Source organism: Zalophus californianus, chromosome 2, assembly GCF_009762305.2.
Source record: "Zalophus californianus isolate mZalCal1 chromosome 2, mZalCal1.pri.v2, whole genome shotgun sequence".
Classification (NCBI taxonomy): Eukaryota; Metazoa; Chordata; class Mammalia; order Carnivora; family Otariidae; genus Zalophus; species Zalophus californianus.
This window is the reverse complement of record NC_045596.1, coordinates 117,398,987-117,420,619: the sequence shown is the minus strand read 5'-3', so window position 1 is coordinate 117,420,619 and position 21,633 is coordinate 117,398,987. Positions and strand designations below refer to the sequence as shown.

The following is a 21,633-nucleotide window of genomic DNA, read 5'->3' as shown; positions in this document are numbered from 1 at the left end:
CATTCTCTCTCACCTTCCAACCTGCCTACCACTTGTGTCCGGAGGCTTTTGAGATCCTTTGGAGCCTGGAGCTCCTTAGAGCCCTCCTTTCTGTCCTTACAGCAATTCTAGGCGCCTGGTCTTGCCAGGCAGTGTGCATTTACACTGAGGGGAGCTTCTGGTTTGTGCCTCTGTGACTCTTCTTTCCCTGCCCCCTCAGGCCTGAGCTTTTCTTTCTTTCCCTGTGACCTGACATCACTACTCCTCTCAGTTTCTGAGGCTTTGCCATTCTATGAAGCAGATGCTCTTGTGAATGCTCGTGTAGGAAAGAGCCCAGAGTTACAAAGCTGAATTATTCCTGAATTATTTGCCAAACCAACATTAAGGAACAAGAGGCAGGACATGCTGATGGCATACTTTATACCACAAAGAGATGTACTTTCATTTTCCCAGTAAATAACGCCTGTCACAACTGCATGATCTCATTATAATAAGCCCAGAACAGTTTTAGCTTTTGTATATATTGATTACCCATAGAGATACCTCCAGAATTTCCTTGTGGAAGACTCCACAGAAGTGACATCCAGCGTGAAAGTCCCATTCACCCATTAGTCCTTCTTATTGATTCACCCATTTAAAACCCAAATTGCCGGCTCCCTTTCAGGAGAGGATTTTAAGAGTGGAAGCTGCCAGCTTTCAGATTTCTCTGATATGCTGACCTTTTGGTTTGTCATTTTAATGGGTTTTTTTTTTTTTTTGAAAACTACAAAGTTGGTATTTGGTGGGACAGTGTGTCAAGAGCTTTTTAATTTGCTTGACTTTTCATGAATCTTTGCTGTAAGAGAAGTGTCAGCAGAAAACCAGGTGAGTCTAACTCACTGCCCTGTAGAATCCATAGGATTGCAAAACGTTGCTGTACGCCATGCACGTCGTGAATCTGCAACATGTAAGTTGGATTCAAGGGAGCATCTACCATCAGTGACTCGCCTTAGACTTGAGTCACAACGAGACTTTTGCATTGAGTCTTACTCCCAACGTAGCCGTCAGTCACCTGGCGCTTGGCAATAATATGAACCATACAGAAAGAAGAGTGGAAAAAAAGTAAGAGTTATTTGGTGAAACATTATTTTCATAAGCTGCTTCTAATCTTTTTTTTTTTTTTAATATTTATTTGAGAGAGAAGGGGGCATGAGCAGAGGGGAGGGGCAGAGGGAGAGGGAGAAGCAAGCTCCCCGCTGAGCAGGGATCCTGATGTGGGGCTCGATCCCAGGACCCTGGGATCATGACCTGAGCTGAAGGCAGACGCTTAACCGACTGAGCCACCCGGGGGCCCCTGCTTCTAATCTTCTAACAGTTGTATCCAGATTGGTTTGATTTTTTTACTTTTCCTTGGCATTGAGACCTTTAATTGGGAAAGGGAACCAAAAACATTCCTAAGTAATGACTTTCTTTTCACTACTACCCAAATTGAAGCCACCATTCTCTTTGTTTTCTTGTTTTTTTTTTAATTTTTTGAGAGAGAGAGAACACATGTAAGCACAAGCAAGGGGAGTGGCAGGCAGAGGGAGAAGCAGGAAGACCAGAAACCTGGGATCATGACCTGAGCCGAAGGCAGACGCTTAACCACCTGAGCCACCCAGGCATCCCGACCACCTTTCTCTTCGGTTGATATTCCATTGTGCCATCAATTCTAGCCTGCTGAATTGCATTTTGCTCAGTGGTTTATGCAGTAAATTGCACCTTTTGCCATCTCTTAAGAGCATAAAGGAAGCAGTACCCTAGGAATTTGTCTAGCCAGCTTTGCTGACCTCATTATATTCTGACAGTCTCCTCCTCTCCCCAGCAGTCAGTTGACTATTTTTCATCTGAGGCTCTCATTAGGAAGCTAAACAGCTACAGGTCTTCCCTCAGCAGCTGATGTTTTGTACTTGGTGCTCCAGAGGCAGGAGAGAGCCCAGTCCTCTGCCCTCCTTGGCCTTCAGTGGATTTCAGCAGAAGGCAACCCGTTTGGCTCTCCCCATTAGAAGAGCTAGAAGGTTCTAACAGTAAGAAGGGTTATACAGCCTCAGTGAGAATATAGACACATAAAAATGATGATAACTCCAAGGACGTTGTCTAAAGAGGAGCTCTGGGACCACTGAGAAGAGCAATAAGCAGAAAGAAGGAGATGATGACAATTCCCTCTGGATCTCACTTTTCAGCAGGACTGATAAAGGAAATGTGTGTTTGATGGGCACTTCACTGATGACACAGCCCTGCATGGTGCCTTGATCTGGCTGCCTGTTGATTTAGTTTCTCTTTTCTTTACCATCCCAGAATTTCACCTGGGCCTAGATGCTCATTCGTTTTCAGAACTGAAAGCTATTTTAGCCACCATCTTGCCTAACGGTTTTGTTTTACTAGGATGCGGAGGCAAGGTGAGTTGCCCAAGTTCACAATCCTAGTTGTAGCTAGTTAGTGCAGAGCTGAGACCTAATTCTTAGGTCTCCCTCTTCCTAGCCCAGTACTTTTTGAGTAGCACCATACTGGCCTTTATGATTAAGCATTCTTTTAGTCAGCAGCTGGTAAGACCCAGAGTTTAATTAAAGATTGCTAGTTGGTTCTGCTTCTGCCATTTCTGTACAATAGAGAGAGAATATGTGGGGTAATTTAGTTGCCATCCACATGAAATACATGTAATGTGCAAGTTGGCATTTTATAATCCTTTCTTGGTCTGGGTATCTCAAAAACTATTCTTGCATCTTTGGGAACACAGCAGCTTTTTAAAACAACTTGTGGGGCGCCTGGGTGGCGCGGTCAGGCATCCAACTCTTGATTTGGGCTTGGGTCATGGTCTCAGGGTTGTGGGGTCTAGCCCTGTGTCAGGCTCTGTGCTCAGCAGGGAGTCTGCTTGGGATTCTCTTTTCCTCTCCCTCTGCCTCTCCTGCTTGTGCTCTCTCTCTCTCTCGAATAAATAAATAAATCTTAAAAAAAAAACTTGTTTTTTTCTTTAAGTAATACATGTTCATTGCAGAAAATTAGAAAATAAAGATAAGCAAAAAGAATAAAATTTAAAAACAATACCACACTCCAGATCACCTTTTATTTATTTTTATATTTTTTTAAAAAATTTATTTATTTATTTTAGAGAAAGAGAGAAGGAACATACGAGTATGGAGGGTGGCAGAGGGAGAGGGAGAAAGAAACTTTAGCAGACTCCTCGCTGAGTTCGAAGCCCTACATGGGGCTTGATCTTAAGACCCTGAGATTACAACCTGAACCAAAACCAAGAGCAGTCAGTTGCTCAAAACCTGAGCAACCCAGGGGCCCCTCCAAATCACCTTTTAGACTTTGTATACACACACACACACACACACACACACACACACACACACACGTATATATGTGTGTATGTACATATATGTATAGACTTTCCATGTCAGTAAAACATATTTCTGACATGTTTTAATGAGTAGATATTTTATTGTGTGTGTAACATAATTTATCTGATACACTATTATCGGAAACATGAGTCTTTTTTCCCCTAATGTTAATTGCATTTTGAACAACCTTAATCAATACCCTCTGGAAAAAAAAAATCTTTTCACATTCCTTTAATTATCACTTGAGGACAAATTTATAGAAATAAATATGCTGAGTCAAAAATATACATATCTGTAAGGCTTTTAGTGTCCCTAGCTTGATTGCCTTCCAGAAAGATAGCCATTTACTTTCTCCCCATCAGAGTGGGAAAAGACCTTGGCACTTAAGTGAAATTAAAATAAGGACATCAACCACATCCAGGACTGTAGGAATCTTACAGTCAAGGCTGGATGAGTTACCTGGGCTTCCCTTTTCTCAAAGTGGTTATAAAGCGGGACACCTGGGTGCCTTCAGCTCAGGTCATGATCCCAGGGTTCTGGGATCAAGCCCTGCATTGGGCTCCCCACTCAGCGGGGAACCTGCTTCTCCCTCTGCCTCTGCTCCCCCTGCTTGTGTTCCCTCTCTCTGACAAATAAATAAATAAAATCTTAAAAACAAAAGTGGTTATAAAGCTATGAGCATATTGTTATGGCCCATAAGAGATTTAAGCAGTTATGTAAGAAGCTTAACAGTAGTTACACAAGGAGTTGTTCTATGCACGCCTTACTCCAGTAATGTGTACACCTAGCAGTCCAGACATAATGATGCCATGGCCAGAGAGATTTCTGCTGAATGCACGTTAGTCAGGCAAGGGTTAAACAGCCAATGTTTTAGCGCCCTGACATCAGAAGTTAGAAATACCTCCAGCATCGCAAGTCAAGATGAGATCTTTGTCTATTGCTTGCGATGGTAATAGCAAAAGTAACTGTTTATTTAGTGCTTTGTATATTCTAGACCTGTGCTCAGGACTTCATATGTGTGTATAATCTTCTTTAATCCCCAGCACAAACCAATGTGGCAGGTGTTGTTACCTACATATTAGAGATGAGGCATTTGAAGCACAAAGAAATGAATTTACCTATGATTACAAAGTCAGTATGTGTACTTTTGAAACCAGCTGTACTTTTTTTGACATCAAAGCCTGAGTTCTGATCTGTGATGTGATATTGTCTCCCTGATAACCAGGCTTCTTCTTATTCCAGATAATCTAACCGCTAGTCATACTTACTGTGCTTAAGTAGGTTTTGTTTTTTGGGTTTTTGTTTTGTTTTGTTTTTCTAAATAACATCTTTTTAAAAAAAAAATTAAATTAGCCAACATACAGTACATCATTAGTTTCAGATGTAATGTTCAATAACTCATCAGTTGCATATGATACCCAGTGCTCATCACATCATGTACCCTCCTTAATGCCCATCACCCAGTTGCCCCATCCCCACACCCACCTCCTCTTCCGCAACGCTCAGCTTGTTTTTCAGAATCAAGAGTTTCTCATGGTTTGGCTCCCTCCCTGATTTCTTCCCATTCAGTTTTCCCTCCCTTCCCCTATGATCCTCTGCACTGTTTCTTATATTCCACATGTGAGTGAAACCAGTATTTCTCTGATTGACTTATTTCCCTTAGCATAATCCCCTCCAGTTCCATCCATGCCGATGTAAATGGTAGGTATTCATCCTTAAGTATAGGTTTTGGAGCTAGGTAATCATGCATCACAAAGAAATATCTGCTGATTATCTATCAGTAGGGCTGTAAGCCTTTGTTCTTAATCCTCAGAGGCCAGATATGACAGAATCAAATCATGGTTCCATCTTAATGCCTCTTCCTTTTCATTTCAAATAGGCTTTATGTACTTTAAGATACATTTAAAGCTAGATGAGAAATTAGACTAGGATGATTTTATATTTTTCATCATCTTAAAGAATGTCCAGATTTTGCCTGGATATATGCACAGGGCCCATGGCTAGTATTCTTCAAAACAAAACAAACAAAACAAAAACCACCACTCTGAAAGATAAAAGATTCCCATTTTTCTTTAAAATTAATTTCTAAGTAACCTTAAGCCAGCCCATCAAGTGTTGATCTAGTTTTTACCACAGCAGAATGCTTTAACCTGGATTAACTTGGATTTTCTTGAGGATTCTCTTTCCCAAGACTGGCTTTCTTTGTTGTGCCAGCTGATTGCACAGTCAGGTCAGTTTTTTTTTCCTGCTGTATCTCTGTAAATGAAGCCTTTCCAGAAAATGGACAGCCAAGCCCTTCCTTTCTGGTTTTGAGCATCTAACACCTTCTGTTCAAACTGCTGAGTAGGGGCGCCTGGGTGGCTCAGTCGTTAAGTATCTGCCTTTGGCTCAGGTCATGATTCCAGGGTCCTGGGATCAAGCCCTACACTGGGCTCCTCGCTCAGCGGGAAACCTGCTTCTCCCTCTCCTACTTCCCCTGCTTGTGTTCCCTCTCTCGCTATATCTCTCTCTGTCAAATAAATAAATAAAATCTTTAAAAAAAACCAAAAAACAAAAAACTGCTGAGTAAATAGACCAGTCCCTATTCACAGCACAAGAGCTCCATGTTACCTTACCTTAAAAAATAACCAAAGAAAACTTCCAAGATCTTAAATATTGCAGCACTTGTATTTAGTGTCTTAAGAAAGGAAAGAGCTATTTATAAGGAACATTTAGGATTCCAACATTTTTCCTTTGGAGTTTAGCTCATTCCTGAAGAGTGGTCCAGCAAAGTAACAGTGGGTCTCAAACAGCAGGACCTTTGCTCTGTGATCTCTGAGAGGTAATGTGGACTCTTTGGTCTGGAGTGAGAAGTGTACAGAAATGGACACCTGATTTCACAAATAATTTTTACAAGACTGGCATCTTCAGAATTTGTCTTGTCTGCTGGGTCAGGGAATCCAGCTCTGCTTTGTCGGTATTGATCATACTTCTAATCCCCAGAACCTGGAACATTTAGGAAAGTGTTCAGAGAATGTGGTGTTTTTGTATAGTAAGCTATAAACGTAAAAGGTACATTTCATTACTTGCCCTAGAAAGTATTGTTGGATATAGATAAGTATCCATAGTTAATTCCTGAAACTACCATTGGCTGATGGCATTTGTGTCTTTTTCTCTTCTCAAATATGGTGATAATGGTTTTATATAATGGTACAGAAAGTCCTTCCTTATCTAGAGTTCAGTCTTCTGGAACTTTGATATCTTAGATGTAGATAGAGCCAGAAGAAACCTCCAAAACCGGTTTGGTAGTACAGAAGCAGGCCCAAGGCACCGAGTACGCTGAAAGGGTTGCAAGACCTAAAGATGTTGAGATATGCAGTGTCGGCTCCTTTCCTATATGTGGGAGCAGTGAGTGGCTCAGGATAGCTCTAGAAGCCTAGTCTTTTTATGTGACCCTCAGAAGTATGGGGAGAAGCAACAGGAGATGGAGAGCTGAATGGAAACCGCATTAGCAGCATCAGTAGGGGGCAGTGGTAGCAACAGAAGATAGAAATGTGGGGATTTACATTCTGGGCAGCAAGAAGTAGAGAGAAGAGCCAATGGTGCAAATGGTGTTAGGTGGTAGGAGGTAGAGATCATGGAAATGATGGACAGTGCACTGGGGTGGGACACAGCAGGTCCTGGGACAGCAGAGAAGGCAGGAGGTGGGGAAACAATGTTTATAGTAAATCTGAAATTTAGCACAAGAGTGCTCGGCTGGCCTACTTGAAGATGGGGGGGCACCTGGTGGCAGAGTTGGTTACGTGCAATTGATTTTGTCTTAGGCCATGATCTTGGGGTCCTGTGTGTCGGGCTCCACGCTCTCCTCTTCCTCTCTTCTGCCCCCTGTGCTTGCTCTCTTTGAAAATGAATAAATAAAATCTTCGAAAATATATATTTAAAAGAAAAAGTTGGGAATTAGGCATAATGTCTTTGTATTCTATCCACGACAGTTGGAAGTATGAGTAAATGTTTGTTGAATCAGTATATGCGTGCATATACACCATTTTTACCCTGCGTGTGTGGGTGGGTGGGTGTGCTTACGTGACTATGGACAGAAAGAACACTTTGTTTTTTTTATTATTATGTTATGTTAATCACCATACATTACATCATTAGTTTTTGATGTTGTGTTCCATGATTCATTGTTTGCGTATAACACCCAGTGCTCCATGCACAACGTGCCCTCTTTAATACCCATCACCAGGCTAACCCATCCCCTACCCTGCTCCCCTCTAGAACCCTCAGTTTGTTTTCCATCGTCTCTCATGGTTCGTCTCCCCCTCCAATTCCCCCCCCTTCATTCTTTCCCTCCTGCTATCTTCTTCTTCTTTTTTTTTTTTAACATATAATGTATTATTTGTTTCAGAGGTACAGAAAGAACACTTTGAAGGCAACATGTGCAAAGCTGAAAGCACACCTGTTAGGTCTCGTAGCTGATGGACTTTTCTATCCAGGATAATTGAGGATTAGTGAGGTTGAGCTGAGGTTGGATTCCAGAGCCAATGTAACAGGAACTGTAAAGTCCAGTACCTCGAGTGACTACCTGGTCAAGGGCAGAGCATGGTGAGATAGCAGTCAGTAGCCTGACCATGTGAAAACCAGCCTCTGGAAGGCACGTCTGCAATCAGCATAGGCAGGGGCAGGAGACAAGATCAGAAGACGCTGAGAATTGTGCCCGACAGGTCTGCAGAAGCTCAGCAGTCCCGTGGGTCTCCAGGAGTGCCTCTGTCCTGAGGTGCACACATCTGAGAGGCCAGCAAGCACGGGTGGCCATGGTGAAGGGCTCATGGTAGGCATTAACAGGGCTCTATCACAGCCAGTCACAGCTGGTGATAGTAGGGACCTGTTTACAGACAAGGAAGGGCATTGTATACTTCAGAAATTTTTCCAGCAACCAGGGCACATGGGTGGCTCAGTCGGTTAAGTGTCTGCCTTTGGCTCAGGTCATGATCTTGGGGTCCTGGGATCGAGCCCGGAGTCGGGCTCCCTGCTCGGCAAGGAGTCTGCTTCTTCCTCTCCCTCTACCCTACCCCCGTTCACGCTTGCTTGCTCACTCTCAAATCTTTTTAAAAAAAAATTTTCCAGTAACTATTTAAAAATTTAAAGTGTATAATATTTTAAAGCCCTCTGGTAAACTCCAAAATGACTCATTCTCCTAAATATTTCAGATGGGCATTGTTCTTTGCATCTGAAAAATATTTCCTCTTTTCCAAATTATCTCTGAGGACATTATTCCTTGGGATTTTTATAGCATTGCTCTGAGATGGATAAGGGTTTGTTGTGTGTGTTTGTGTGTGTGTGTTTCATTCATCTCCATTTTACAGATTAAACAAACTGTCTAAAGTCACCCAACTGGCTAGTGGCAGAGGGAGGGGGACCCAGGTGTCCTGAGTTCTAGCTCTCTCCGTGACATCGTAGTTGCCTTTACCCAAATAAGCGGACCATGGGTAATGCCCAAAAAGAGCTGCAATCTGTTCTTTCGTGTTTTCGAAGGCCTGCCTCCCCACTAACAAATCTGCTTTTCAGCCTCTCCATCAGTATTCCGTGTAGGCAGTTTTGGTGTTTAGTCTTAAAATAAAAGAAAATGAACTTGGGTTTGGTTTTGTTTTTCCTTTCCTTAAACAGTGTTTCTGAAACCCCTCAAGCCTACCTCACCTCAAGGAGATTTTAGTTCTGCTCTCACAGTTCTTTTTTTTTTTTAAGATTTTATTTCTTTATTTGACAGACACAGCGAGAGAGGGAACACAAGCAGGGGGAGTGGGAGAGGGAGAAGCAGGCTTCCTGCCGAGCAGGGAGCCTGATGCGGGGCTCGATCCCAGGACCCTGGGACCATGACCCGAGCCGAAGGCAGATGCTTAACGCCTAAGCCACCCAGGCGCCCCGCTCTTACAGTTCTGAGTATCATTGTAGACACACTCGTGTCTCCCGCCCTTCTTTGTCAGGAGTCAGAGAGAGGTTCTGACTTACCTTGAATTGCTGATGACAGAGGACAAAGAGAAGAAAAGACACTGTTAAGAAATCAAGGAAAACAAAGCTTGGAAATCTGAGGAGATGCCTGGAGGTTGAACCAGTGGAATCAGAGAATCTTTCCTTAATTCTGGAATGAGTAGTGCATATGATTTGTCTATATGTATATAAACGATTTATAAAACATGGTTTTCTGCAAGATCTTTAACAATCCCAGAGCAAGAATAAAAGGGGAAGGGGAAGGAATTTACCCCAATATCTTTACAACCACATCCTGACAGCACGCCTCCGTGTGACACCTGCAGTTGTGAGCGGAGAGTAGTGCCCGTTACATATGCTACAAGGCTGGGGTGGTTTCAGTGTGGAGCTTGCCAGGCGAGGTGACTTAATGCTTCTCACCACTGACTGAAGTGCAGTGACTTGCTCGGAGGCTGTGAGGATGACCTCATCCCATTACATTTCAAGGCAGCTGTGCTTGCAAGAGCCAGGCAGCTCTTCTCCAGCGATCATCCCTTTTCACATCTCATTCATAATTGAAGTGAGTGAGGATCATTTTTGCCCATTATAGGAGGTGGTTACATCAGACCTCCAGGGGCATAAGAAAGCTCTCAAATCATTGCAACTTAACAACTGTAACCTAGTATCCTAACAAGATCTAGGTTACCCTGTGAAGTGCAGGTTCTAGGAGGGACACAAGTGGAGGGTTGTGCTCAAGTCCCAATCCAGAGTCGTGAGTAGGAGAAATGTTGCTAACATTTCTAACTGGAGACAGCTAGGAAAATTTCTGAACCCACCTGATCAGACGAGACTGTAATGCAGTGATTACTCTCGGGTTTCCATATCTTTAGGTGTCTTCTGTGTCTTGTCTGAAGGGGAGAAAACATTTAAAGGCAGAGCTATTGGGACAGTGGTCTCCTTTAGTGATACTGATGAAGTATCTTTTAAATTCCCAAAATTTTATTATTTTTTTTATCATCTTACTGTTCATGCAGGCGGTTCCAGAAAAGAAATCACTGAACACTGGGAATGGCTTGAGCAGAATCTACTGCAGACACTCTCCATCTTTGAAAATGAGAATGATATCACCACATTTGTGAGAGGAAAAATACAGGTAGTGGGTCGTTTGTTTTGTTTTGCTTTAACTTTTAATTGTAAACAATTTCAAACTTACAGAAAAGTTGAAAAAATAAGAGCCTGTAGTAGACCTTTTGCATATTCTCCTATTGTTAACATTTTACCCCATTTACATTATCATTTGAGTGCACATTTACTTTCTATTTGAGTGGAATTTCCCCCATATACTTCAGTGTGTATTTCTAAGAATATTCTGTTAAATAATAACACTGCGGTTATCACCTTCGATAAATTTAACATTAACATTATACTTTAATATTTGGCACATATTCCAATCTTGTTAATTGACCCAATGTCTAGTGTTTTTTCCCTTTCAGTCCAGCTCAGGATCCAGTCTGGGAAGGAGTTGAATTGGTTTTCATCTCTTGTCTCCTTCAATCTAGAACGTTTCTATAGCCTTTCTTTGTCTTTTATGACATTCATGTTTGTTGTTTTTTTTTTAAGATTTTATTTATTTTTTGGCAGAGAGAGAGAGAGAAAGAGAGCGAGAGAGGGAACACAGGCAGGGGGAGTAGGAGAGGGAGAAGCAGGCTTCCCGCGGAGCAGGGAGCCCAATGCGGGGCTCGATCCCAGGAGCCTGGGATCATGACCCGAGCCGAAGGCAGACGCCCAATGACTGAGCCACCCACGTGCCCCTATGACATTTTTTTTTAATGGGACATTTTTTCGTCTTGGGTTTTGTCAGATGTTTCCTAGGATTTGATTCTGATTATTCATGCCCAGGTGGAGCACTTCATAAGTAATCTTACATCCTTTTAAGAGTATCATTTCTGGAGGCACGTGATATCTCCCCTCGTGGGTGATAGAAACCCAGAAAGGTGTTACCTACCCGGGTTCTCCACTGTAGAGTGACTAATTTTGCCTTTTCCAATAATAAACAATTTGAAATTTTTTCTTTTTTTTTTTAAAGATTTTATTTATTTATTTATTTGACAGAAAGATAGAGAGAGCACAAGTTGGCAGAATGGCAGGCAGTGGGAGAGGGAGAAGCAGGTTCTCCACTGAGCGGAGAGCCGGATGCAGGGCTCCATCGCAGGACCCTGGGATCATGACCTGAGCCGAAGGCAGACGCTTAACCCATTGAGCCACCCAGGTGTCCCCATGTCCCAGACTCATCTTGTAATTTCTCTGTCCCAGTCCTGGAATCAGCCCTTTGTTTCTGTTTGCTTTCAGTTTCAGGCCCTTTCTTCTTTGCTGCATTGTTCGTTTAATTTTATTTTTTACATGCAGAAAATAATAGCATGCTTCCAAAAGCTTAAATTTCCCAAAGTGTTACTCCCTTCTGCATCCTTGCTACCCTGTTCTCCCCAACTTTTTGTAGTTAACCAACTTCCTTGTTATCTGGTCTATCCTTCCTGTGTTTCTTTTTGTAAAAAGTGGCAGATATGTGTATTTTTCTTATATTTCTCTGATTCTTACACCTAAGTCTTCATGTGCTTATGCTCCTCTGCATTTGCTCCTTTCACTCAATAATTCTTGGGTAATACTTCATATCAGTTCATAGAGAGTATCCACATGTTGTGTTTGTTTTTTAAAAAACATTTTCGTAGTTTGGTTTTTTTTGAAATATTAATTTTTAGACTTACAGAAGAACTATAAAAGATAGGTCAGAGAATTCCCATAGACCCTATCACTCAGCTCCCATTAATACTAACATCTTCTGTATCCATAGTATATTTATCAAAACTAAGAAATGAACATTAATGCAATATTGTTAACTACAGGGGCACCTGGGTGGCTCAGTCAATTAAGCATCTGATGCTTGGTTTGGGCTCAGGTCATGATCTCATGGGTCATGAGATCGAGCCTCGCATCAAGCTCCACACTCAGTGTGGAGTCTGCTTGAGATTCTCCCCCTCTCCCTCTGACCCTCCCCCTGCTCACCCTTTCTTGCACATGCACTCACTCTCTCAAATAAATAATCTTGTTTTTTTTTAAGATTTTATTTATTTGTCAGAGAGAGAGAGAGAGAGCACAAGCAGGAGGAGCAGCAGGTAGAGGGAGAAGCAGGCTCCCTGCTGAGCAGGGAGCCTCATGTGGGGTCAATCCCAGGACCCTGGGATCATGACCTGAGCTGAAGACAGACACTTAACCAACTGAGCCACCCAGGTGCCCCAATAAATAAATATTTAGAAAAAAATATATTGTTAACTACAGACTTTATTTGGATTTTACCAGTTTTTCCACTTCATGTCCTTTTTTATTCCATGATCCAAACCAGGATCCCACATTGCATTTAGTGCCTGATTCTTTTTAATAGGTGCATATTATGTGGGTATGTACTGTAGAGAATTCAGCACTCTTCTACCCTTGGACATTTAAGTAGTTTCCAATATTTTGCAATTAAAAATACACACACACACACACACACGCACACAAACATAATATACAATTATAATTGTACATACAATTATAATTCATACGTATAATAATATACATGGCTGTGTGTGTGTGTGTGTGTGTGTGTGTGTGTTTGTATTGTGGGGATCTATCTTTAAGATAAACTGGTAGAAGTGGTACTGCCAAATCAAGGGGTAAATGCATGTGTCATTTTGCTTCATATTGTCAAATCCCCCCCCCCGCCAACACACGCACAGGAGTTGTACCAGTTTACATTCCCACTGGTGTGTATGGAAATGCCTGTTTTCCCACAACTTCACCAAGAAAGCAGATTATCAAGCTTTTGAGTTTTTGCCAATCTGATGGGAAAATATTTTAGTGTTTTAATTTGCATTTATCTCACTTATGAGTGAAGTTGAACATCTTTTTAAATGTTTAATGGCCATTTTTATATCTCTCTAGATTCTCTGCTCATGTCTTTCACTTATTTTTCTATGGGACTTTTGGTCTTATTTTTCTTTAATTCTTAAAAGTTCTTTTATATAAAGGCCATTAGCCTTTTACTGGTGATATATATCATAGATATTTTCCTTAAGTTTGTCATTTGTCTTTTGATAAATGTCTTTTGTCTTTTGCTCATGATAGTTTTTTTTGTCTTTTGCCCATGATAGTTTTTGCCATGGAACATTTAAATGTTTTATTTAGTCAAAATTACAAATTCTTTCCAAATTTTTAGTCATCATTAGAAAGCCTTTCTTTACACCCAGGTTAAGGAAGAATTCTAGGAAGTGATCTGATAGTTCGCTTCTCATTAAAATTACACAGGATGGTCAGTTTCTTCTCTTTCACTAAACTTGTACAGGAACAAGTAGTAGTTTTATAATCAGAAAAAGAAGTGGAATATCATTGGTTTTTAGGGTCTGATATTTTTGAGGGAGAGAACTGGATTTTAACTGGACCACATAAAATTAGGGAGGGCTGAGCAGCACAAAAGCACATATATCAGCCTCTCCCATTCTCCCACCCTTTGCCCCTCAGGGTGGATATTTTTCACTGCTTCAGGATGGCTGATTTCAGTTTTTACTCCGTGGTCAGAATTAAAGAAACTAGACAGGTAGTGAAGAGGGTAAAAATGGGAGCAGGGAAGATGTTGGGCAGGGTCAGTTTGAAGTTGGGAGGAGCTTCCAAACAAAAAAAGTGTTCTGGAATAACTGAGAGTTGTTTTATTGATAAAACCCATCTGATTTTATAACTTCTTCATTTCATTTCTGAGTCACGTGTCTGAATTTCTGGGAAGTAATGGCTGAATTTCTGGGAAGTGATGGAAACGGAGAGAGTGTGAGGTTCCTCATTTGACCGTCATTTGACCGTATTGCAGGGGGCAGCTGACTCGTGCGGGGATGGGCGTGAGGCCTCGTGCCCATGCAGGAGCCATTACTGAGGTCCCCAGTTAGGTTTTGCTAGTCCTCCCTCAGATGGTACCGTCTTTGGGCAATAGATACAAATTGCTTAGAAGTGACAATAGCCAGGAGGAAAACAAAAACAAACATACAAAAAAAACCCAGAAAATAAAACAAGGACCAATTATGTCAAATAGCCATTCTTCTCACTGTTTTCATTATACCAAAAATGTCACATTTAATTCCCCTGAAACCAATTATGAGGAAGGAATTGCTATTAATGCAATTATGTGTGAAAGAATGTCATTCATGTGCAAATGAATGCTTTAAGCATTCCCAGTTGTCCAATAATGAAGGGAACCAACAAATTTATTTGTTTTGAGATTTAATTAACTTTTATAAATTATGAATGTAATCATTAACTACAGAGGCAACCATAATCCAAACCCATAGATCACATTTTGTGTGTTTCTTTCTAGATTTCTGGAGTGCATTTTATCATAATAGTAGTCTTACTGTGCATATAATTTTATATCATGTCTTTGTTTCCTTGACTGGTATTGTTATATAATTTTTAGTTATTTTAATAATGGAATAAACATCCCACTATTGACCTTACCATTCCTCTCTTTCTAGAAGTCCCTTAGCTTCTAGACCAGTGCGGACAGGCACAAACAGTAATATAATACAGTGAACACTTGTTCATATAAGTTCTCCTATAGTTTTTGTTTCATTCCTTTGGGATAGATTACAAATTACAAAACGTTGATTACTGAATTAGTTTACACATTTTTCATGGAACTTAGTAGAGATTGTCAGTATATTAGAATCACTGTGCAATTACACCATTGCTCACTTTTCAGTATTCTGGTTGTTTAAATCATTTTCCAAATTTAATAGGTAAAAGTTGGGATCTTACTGTTTTAATTTTCTATCTTTTGATTATAACATTTTTTCATGTTAGCTAAGTTAGTTTTCCTTTTTGTGAATTGTGTCAATGTTGTTTATGTATTTAAATTTATATTGGGCATCCCAAATATTTGGATTGTAGTAATTTTTCAGTTAGGTAAAGCTGTTGTCTGGAACCAGGATAACCCATTTTATGTTATGTAGAACCTGTAGAACATAAAGGAAGGAGACGTGCCATCCCTTTGTTCCATTATCCACCTGGCTAAGAAATTACAAGCAAACTAAGGAGAGGTTCTGCATTTCTGGATCCTCTCCCTTCTTAAAGGTGGGGAAGTTGGGAGTTGAACCTTATGGGGACTTTACTGTTGAAATTAGTTGGCAAGGCCTGGTCTGTTATTATGTACTAGGCCCTGGCGTGTTCCAGAGTGTTGTTTCTTAGTTCCATATCCTCATAAATTCTCTCATATTAGAAATATCTTGTTTTTGGGTGCCTGGGTGGCTCAGTCGTTAAGCTTCTGCCTTCGGCTCAGGTCATGATCCCAGGGTCCTGGGATGGAGCCCCACATCGGGCTCCCTGCTCCGCGGGAAGCCTGCTTCTCCCTCTCCCACTCCCCCTGCTTGTGTTCTCCCTCTCGCTGTCTCTCTGTCAAATAAATAAAAAAAAGAAAAAGAAAAAGAAAAGAAATATCTTGTTTTTTTAAATTTGGATGAGCATTCTAGAAACATGGTATTTAGTAGATCTGGGATAATGCAGTTTGAATGTTTTTTCACTCAAAACATGGGTATCATTTGCTTTGTTATACATCACTCCCTTCTAATATTCTCCTCACTCTGACTAGGTCAGAGCCCTGCTTAGTGGTCCAGGGGAACAGGTATTAGCCCACTTGAGGGTCTCCAGGCTTACTCTAAGTTGATTGGCCATTGGGGTTGCCTAGAAACCCGACTGCTACTACTTATTAGTGGTTTCCCACTCGGTCAGTTTTATTTATTCATTCATTACATATATATATATATATATATATATTTGATCCCACTCTAAAGGCATTGATAATTTTGAAATGTCACATAGGCTGTAGGTGTATTTGCCAACTGGGAAAGGTTTTTCCATCCTTCCTCTGAACTGGCTGCTTCTCCCTACCCAGAGGTCCATTGCCCTCATGCCACCTCGTGGTTGTCTGAATTTCCCTAATGCAGCACGCTGCCAAAGCCTGCTCACCCCCGGATTAGCCTCGGTTCCAAATGGATCTCTCCTGGTCTCCATGAAAGCCAGCCATCTCTGTTCTCTTAATGAAGTAGTAATCTTGAGAAAAGCAGAAACTGACCTTTGGGGTGACTTTATCATGATGAGCTAAGAAAAGCAGTAGAATTTGCAAAATCTTTACATCTCCTCATTTGTGGAATAAAAACCATGGGCTTCATTCTAAGTGAACTTCTTAAAATGATTAGCAGCAATAAACAGATAATCATATCAATATTGTTATTTGAAGATCTTTTAGTACACATGTGCTCCTCAGTAATGGGCTTAGAATTGGGGGGCTGCCCTTGAAAAATAATGTATCAATTAAAAAGAAATTTTAGCATTAGAAATCGTTTTTTTCCTTTCCAGCATTTATAGCATGCAGAAAAAAGCAGCCCTAGCCGTTTTTTTTTTTTTTAAAGATTTTATTTATTTATTTGAAAGAGACACAGCGAGAGAGGGAACACAAGCAGGGGGAGTGGGGGAGGGAGAAGCAGTCTTCCCGCCGAGCAGGGAGCCCAATGCGGGGCTCGATCCCAGGACCTTGGGATCGTGACCTGAGCCGAAGGCATATGCTTAACAACTGAGCCACCCAGGTGCCCCCAAACAGCCCTAGTCTTATTAATATTCATCGTGTGCCTCGTTTTCTCCTTGCTCTAGGGCATTATTGCAGAGTATAACAAGATCAATGATGTGAAGGAAGATGATGACACGGAGAAGTTTAAGGAAGCCATTGTGAAATTCCACAGGCTGTTTGGGATGCCCGAGGAAGAGAAGCTCGTCAACTATTACTCTTGCAGCTACTGGAAGGGGAAGGTCCCCCGTCAGGGTTGGATGTACCTCAGTATTAACCACCTTTGCTTTTATTCTTTCCTTATGGGAAGGGAAGGTGAGTTGTCTAGAATTTCAGAGGGAAGCTTGGGAAAGTCTGCTGAGGTTTGCCCCAAACTCATAAACCACATCAAAATGCCAAAAATAGATCTGTAGTGATGACTTGGTCTACACTGTTTTAACTACCTAACAAGTGAAGGCAATTATTTTCATTATTTAAAAAAAAAAAAGTTATTAAGTAATAAAGATTCTCCAAAGCTATCATAAGTGTCATTGACATGGGACTTTAATCCATAATAATGATGACTTCAGAATTTACGGGGTCTGAATTTGTCTCTGAAACAAACAAAACAGTAATAAATATGGGGCATGCAAACTCCAAGGAGTTCAGCAAGATTGGGGGCTGGGTTGTTAGACTGAAGGATCCTTTGGGGATTTTAAGGAGCCAGGTGCTCACCAGCTTGTTCCCTGTGCTCAGCCAAGCTGGTGATCCGGTGGGTGGACATCACACAGCTTGAGAAGAACGCCACGCTGCTTCTGCCTGATGTGATCAAAGTGAGCACGAGGTCCAGTGAACATTTCTTCTCTGTATTTCTCAACATCAATGAGACCTTCAAGTTAATGGAGCAGCTCGCTAACATAGCCATGAGGCAACTCTTAGACAATGAGGGATTTGAACAGGACAGATCCCTGCCCAAACTGAAAAAGAAGTCTCCTAAAAAAGTGTCAGCTCTGAAACGGTAGGTGACAGAGACAGAGTCTTACACACTTTAGAAACAAGAAACCCTTACATTCTTTTATGAAGTGTAACTTTTTCTAAACCACTTCAAGGGTTCTGAACGCTTTTCTGGGTATAGATGCAGAACTGAAAAAGACTGTCTGAAGCACTCAAAGGTCAGTGAGTGACACAAAGTGATGGGAAGTCTTCTGGTCCTAGGGGCGGGGTGCCTATGGGCAGGTGCTATGGGGAGATGGGGCAGGGTGGTGGGAAAGGTCCTCAGGGGACGCTGCTTGGAGTGGATTCTCAAGAGGTAGTGGAAGTTACCCATACAGATTCAGTAGGATGGAGAGTTCAGGCAGAGGGAATAACACGATGCGGGAATCACAAGGGAAAAGCACAGAGGGGATTCAGTCCATCAATGTCCAGAAAGTGGTAAGGCATGTGATGAGGAGAGGCTGCAGGAAAGCCTGGAATTCTGCATGTGGGACTGGAGCTAGAGAGAGGGCGAGGAAAAAGGTGAGGCTCTCAAGTGTGAGTGTATGCATGGAATTGTCTGGAACTGAGGTGGGGAGTGAGAGAGGGAGAGCATGTCCAAGGGATGTGCTAGCTCAGTTTTGATCATGTTGAGTTGAGTTGTCTGCAGAGCATCGCATTGAAGATCGGTGCGGTAACATATATGGAATTGGAAGTCCCTGGTATTTGGAACCTGACAAGAGATCACTGCAATTAAGATGTCTGGTGATTTGAGGCGTGTTTCAGTAGAGCAGTTGAAGGTGAATGGTGTTGGTGCCGTGCATTGAATCACAAATGAAAGGCAAGGAACGGGATATAGGCAAGTGTAGACTGCTCTTTCAAGAAATTCAGTAGTAAAGAAGGAAGGATTGCTCTTAGAATGTAGAAGATTTGAATATAGCATAGGGGAAGGGTTTGTGGTGAAGGTAGATGCAGAGAAGGAGGGAGCACAGAGCTAAAGCTATCAGGAAACCAGTCATTTTAGAAATGACATCTAATAGGGCATGGAAAAAGTTGCTTGCGTGTGCCGATACCTCTCCCTCTGAAATGGAAAGGAAGTAAGAGTGGGTGAGAATGGAAGCAAGTTGGAGGTAAAAGGGAGGGTATGGGTGTGGCGGGGGAGCTCCTAGAAACTCGACCACCCAGGGGCTGAGGTGGCATAGAAGCTTGAGAGGAGAGGTTTGAGCAACTGACTTGATAAACAGGAAAAAGGAAAAAAAAAAAAACAAAAAAACGAGCTGAGGTTGGAAACTCTCATTGTCCAAGAGGTGGGTTGTTCCTGGGTTTCAGGCAATTTTATTGTCTTTTTAGGGCAGACAGTGATAGCCAGATTCATGAGTCTGGTTTGCATTTTCATTAGATTTTTCTTAAGAGGTAAGGCCTCCAAAGTGGCTCTGGAGAAGTGTGAATGTAATAATCTCTTTAGAAATTATTGTATTCCTTTAGAAAAAGGGTGGGTTTCCCAGCCAGGCCTAGTTTTCCTAAGATTCTTTAACATTTACAGATACTGATTGTAAAATGACTGCCCAAGGGACCTAAATATATTAAAATAATTACACTGTGCTTCTGGGTCCTAGGTTGGAGTTAGCTCCAACAGAAAGCCAAGAAGGTGGGGATGAGTCTGACAGGATGGAGGCACAGAGAGATGGGCCGGGGGACCTCCCCTGCTGCATCCTTTAGACGCTATTGAAACGTTGCCCTTGCATGAGGTGATGCTGTTATTACCTTCCAGCGATCTCGACGCCAGGGCAAAGAGTGAGAGATACCGTGCACTTTTCCGGCTGCCCAAAGATGAAAAACTAGACGGCCACACAGATTGCACCCTCTGGACTCCATTCAACAAAATGCACATTTTGGGGCAGATGTTTGTGTCCACGAATTACATCTGCTTTACCAGCAAGGGGGAGAACCTGTGTAGCCTCATCATCCCACTCCGTGAGGTAGGTGTCAGGTGAAAATGGATATTCTAAGAGTTTCCTTTGTAATACTTTTCTGTGTGAACCACAGATGTTTTTACCAGCATTTAGTTGGTGTTTAACCATCGGTGAATGTTCATAATTCTTTGGTGTCCCCGGCCACCCCCTTTTGTGTGTTCTTATTGCTCTCGGTGACCTGAAAGAGCTTTTCTTCCTAGAAAAGGCAGCCTAGAGTTTTGGGGTTTCTTTTAAAGATTTTATTTATTTATTTGAGAGAGTGTGAGAGGGAGCATGAGCAGTGGGGAGGGGCAGGAGGAGAGGGAGAAGCAGACTCTCTGCTGAGCAGGGAGCCCGATGCGGGGCTCGATCACAGGACCCCGGGATCATGAGCTGAGCTGAAGGCAGACGCTTAACCGACTGAGCCACCCAGGCGCCTCCAGCTTAGAATTTTAAAATGGAGATTTTACTATTATTCAGGTGTGGTGAGGCCAACACATCAGGAAGTGGCTGCCACTGGAAGGAGAGCTTGTTGTACTCCTCATGCTTCTGGGAGAGGCCATGGGGGCACATTGGGGAAGCACCACGATTGGTCCATAGGCACAGGGAGTCGGGAATTGGGGCAGGAGCCTTTATTGTGATTTCTATGTGAAGAAACAGGCAAGGCAGGGGAAGCAGGTTTTGGATGGGCTAGTTGGAATAATTTCAGCAGGCTCTGGGGCATAGGGGCTGTCCCTAGCTATCTGGTATCTGCCCCCCACCCCCGGGGTGACTAGAGCAAGGATAGTTGACCCTGAGTGTGAGGGCCATGTGGTGGGTTCTGCATGCTTGGTTTGCATAGGAATGGCCTGCTCCCAGGTGAGTCCTTTATTATCTCTTGGAGTTGGCTAATCTGGGAGGGTGGCCCTGCCAGGGTCAGCAAGGCCCGGGATGTCCGAGCCTCAAATACAGAAACTAGAAAACGTAGTTATTACACTTGCTCACAGCCTGGGAGCAGCTTGGTCCCAAGGCAACAGTCTGGATTGTGAATTGGAAGGCCAAGTGTTAGACCTGGTCTGCCAGTTACCAGCAATAGAACCACCACGCTGCTGGCCACAGCAGCAGATTCTTGAGCCTGCCCCACATTTTTTGAATCTCTGCAAGTTTTGGAATCTGTATTTTAATAGAGTCCCAGGCCGATTTCTCATGCAAAATGAAGACATTGTGCATTCTTACTCTCTACACATTCTTACTGTTTTTGGGGAGGAGGTGACTTCTATCCTGTCTCCAAGGTGCTAGGTGGTTCTGGTACTTGTGTGGAGACCTTGCCTTGAGGTTCGGAGTTGAGGAGGAGCTCCAGGTTAACCTCTTGGGGGCTAGAAGTCTTACGGTTTCTAGTCCCGGCAACCACTTTCAACCTGCCCTTGTCCTTTTCTAGAAGTTAAGGTGGTTAGAAACTTTGGTTATGTAATTAAGATTGACCCTTTGTTATTCCCTAGAGTAGAGGATTCATGTAGCCCTCTGCCTTCTTTTCTTTTTTAAAGAGATCATTTATATGAGCAGATTTTTTTTTAAGATTTTATTTATTTATTTGACAGAGAGACACAGCGAGAGAGGGAACACAAGCAGGGGGAGAGGGAGAGGGAGAAGCAGACTCCCCGCTGAGCAGGGAGCCCGAGCAGGGCTCGATCCCAAGATGCTGGGATCATGACCTGAGCCGAAGGCAGACGCTTAACGACTGAGCCACCCAGGCGCCCTAAATAAATAAAATCTTAAAAAAAAAAAAAATTCATCCCTAGTCCCGCCACTCAAAGATAGCCCCGTTATT

At 42.3% G+C, this 21,633-nt stretch overlaps 1 protein-coding gene across 3 annotated transcripts in view; it reads left to right on the top strand.

Moving 5' to 3' along the window:
• Window positions 1-21,633, top strand: part of TBC1D9 (TBC1 domain family member 9) — a 114,886-nt gene that overhangs the window by 49,725 nt on the left and 43,528 nt on the right. For all 3 annotated transcript variants that reach the window (XR_003520688.2, XM_027598309.2, XM_027598311.2), the window contains exons 3-6: window positions 10,322-10,440; window positions 17,010-17,238; window positions 17,659-17,920; window positions 19,646-19,853. Coding sequence is in view for 2 of the 3 variants with exons in the window: in XM_027598309.2 (XP_027454110.1) it covers window positions 10,322-10,440; window positions 17,010-17,238; window positions 17,659-17,920; window positions 19,646-19,853 (818 nt within the window). In the remaining variant the exon portion in view is untranslated. The remainder of the gene's footprint in view (window positions 1-10,321; window positions 10,441-17,009; window positions 17,239-17,658; window positions 17,921-19,645; window positions 19,854-21,633) is intronic.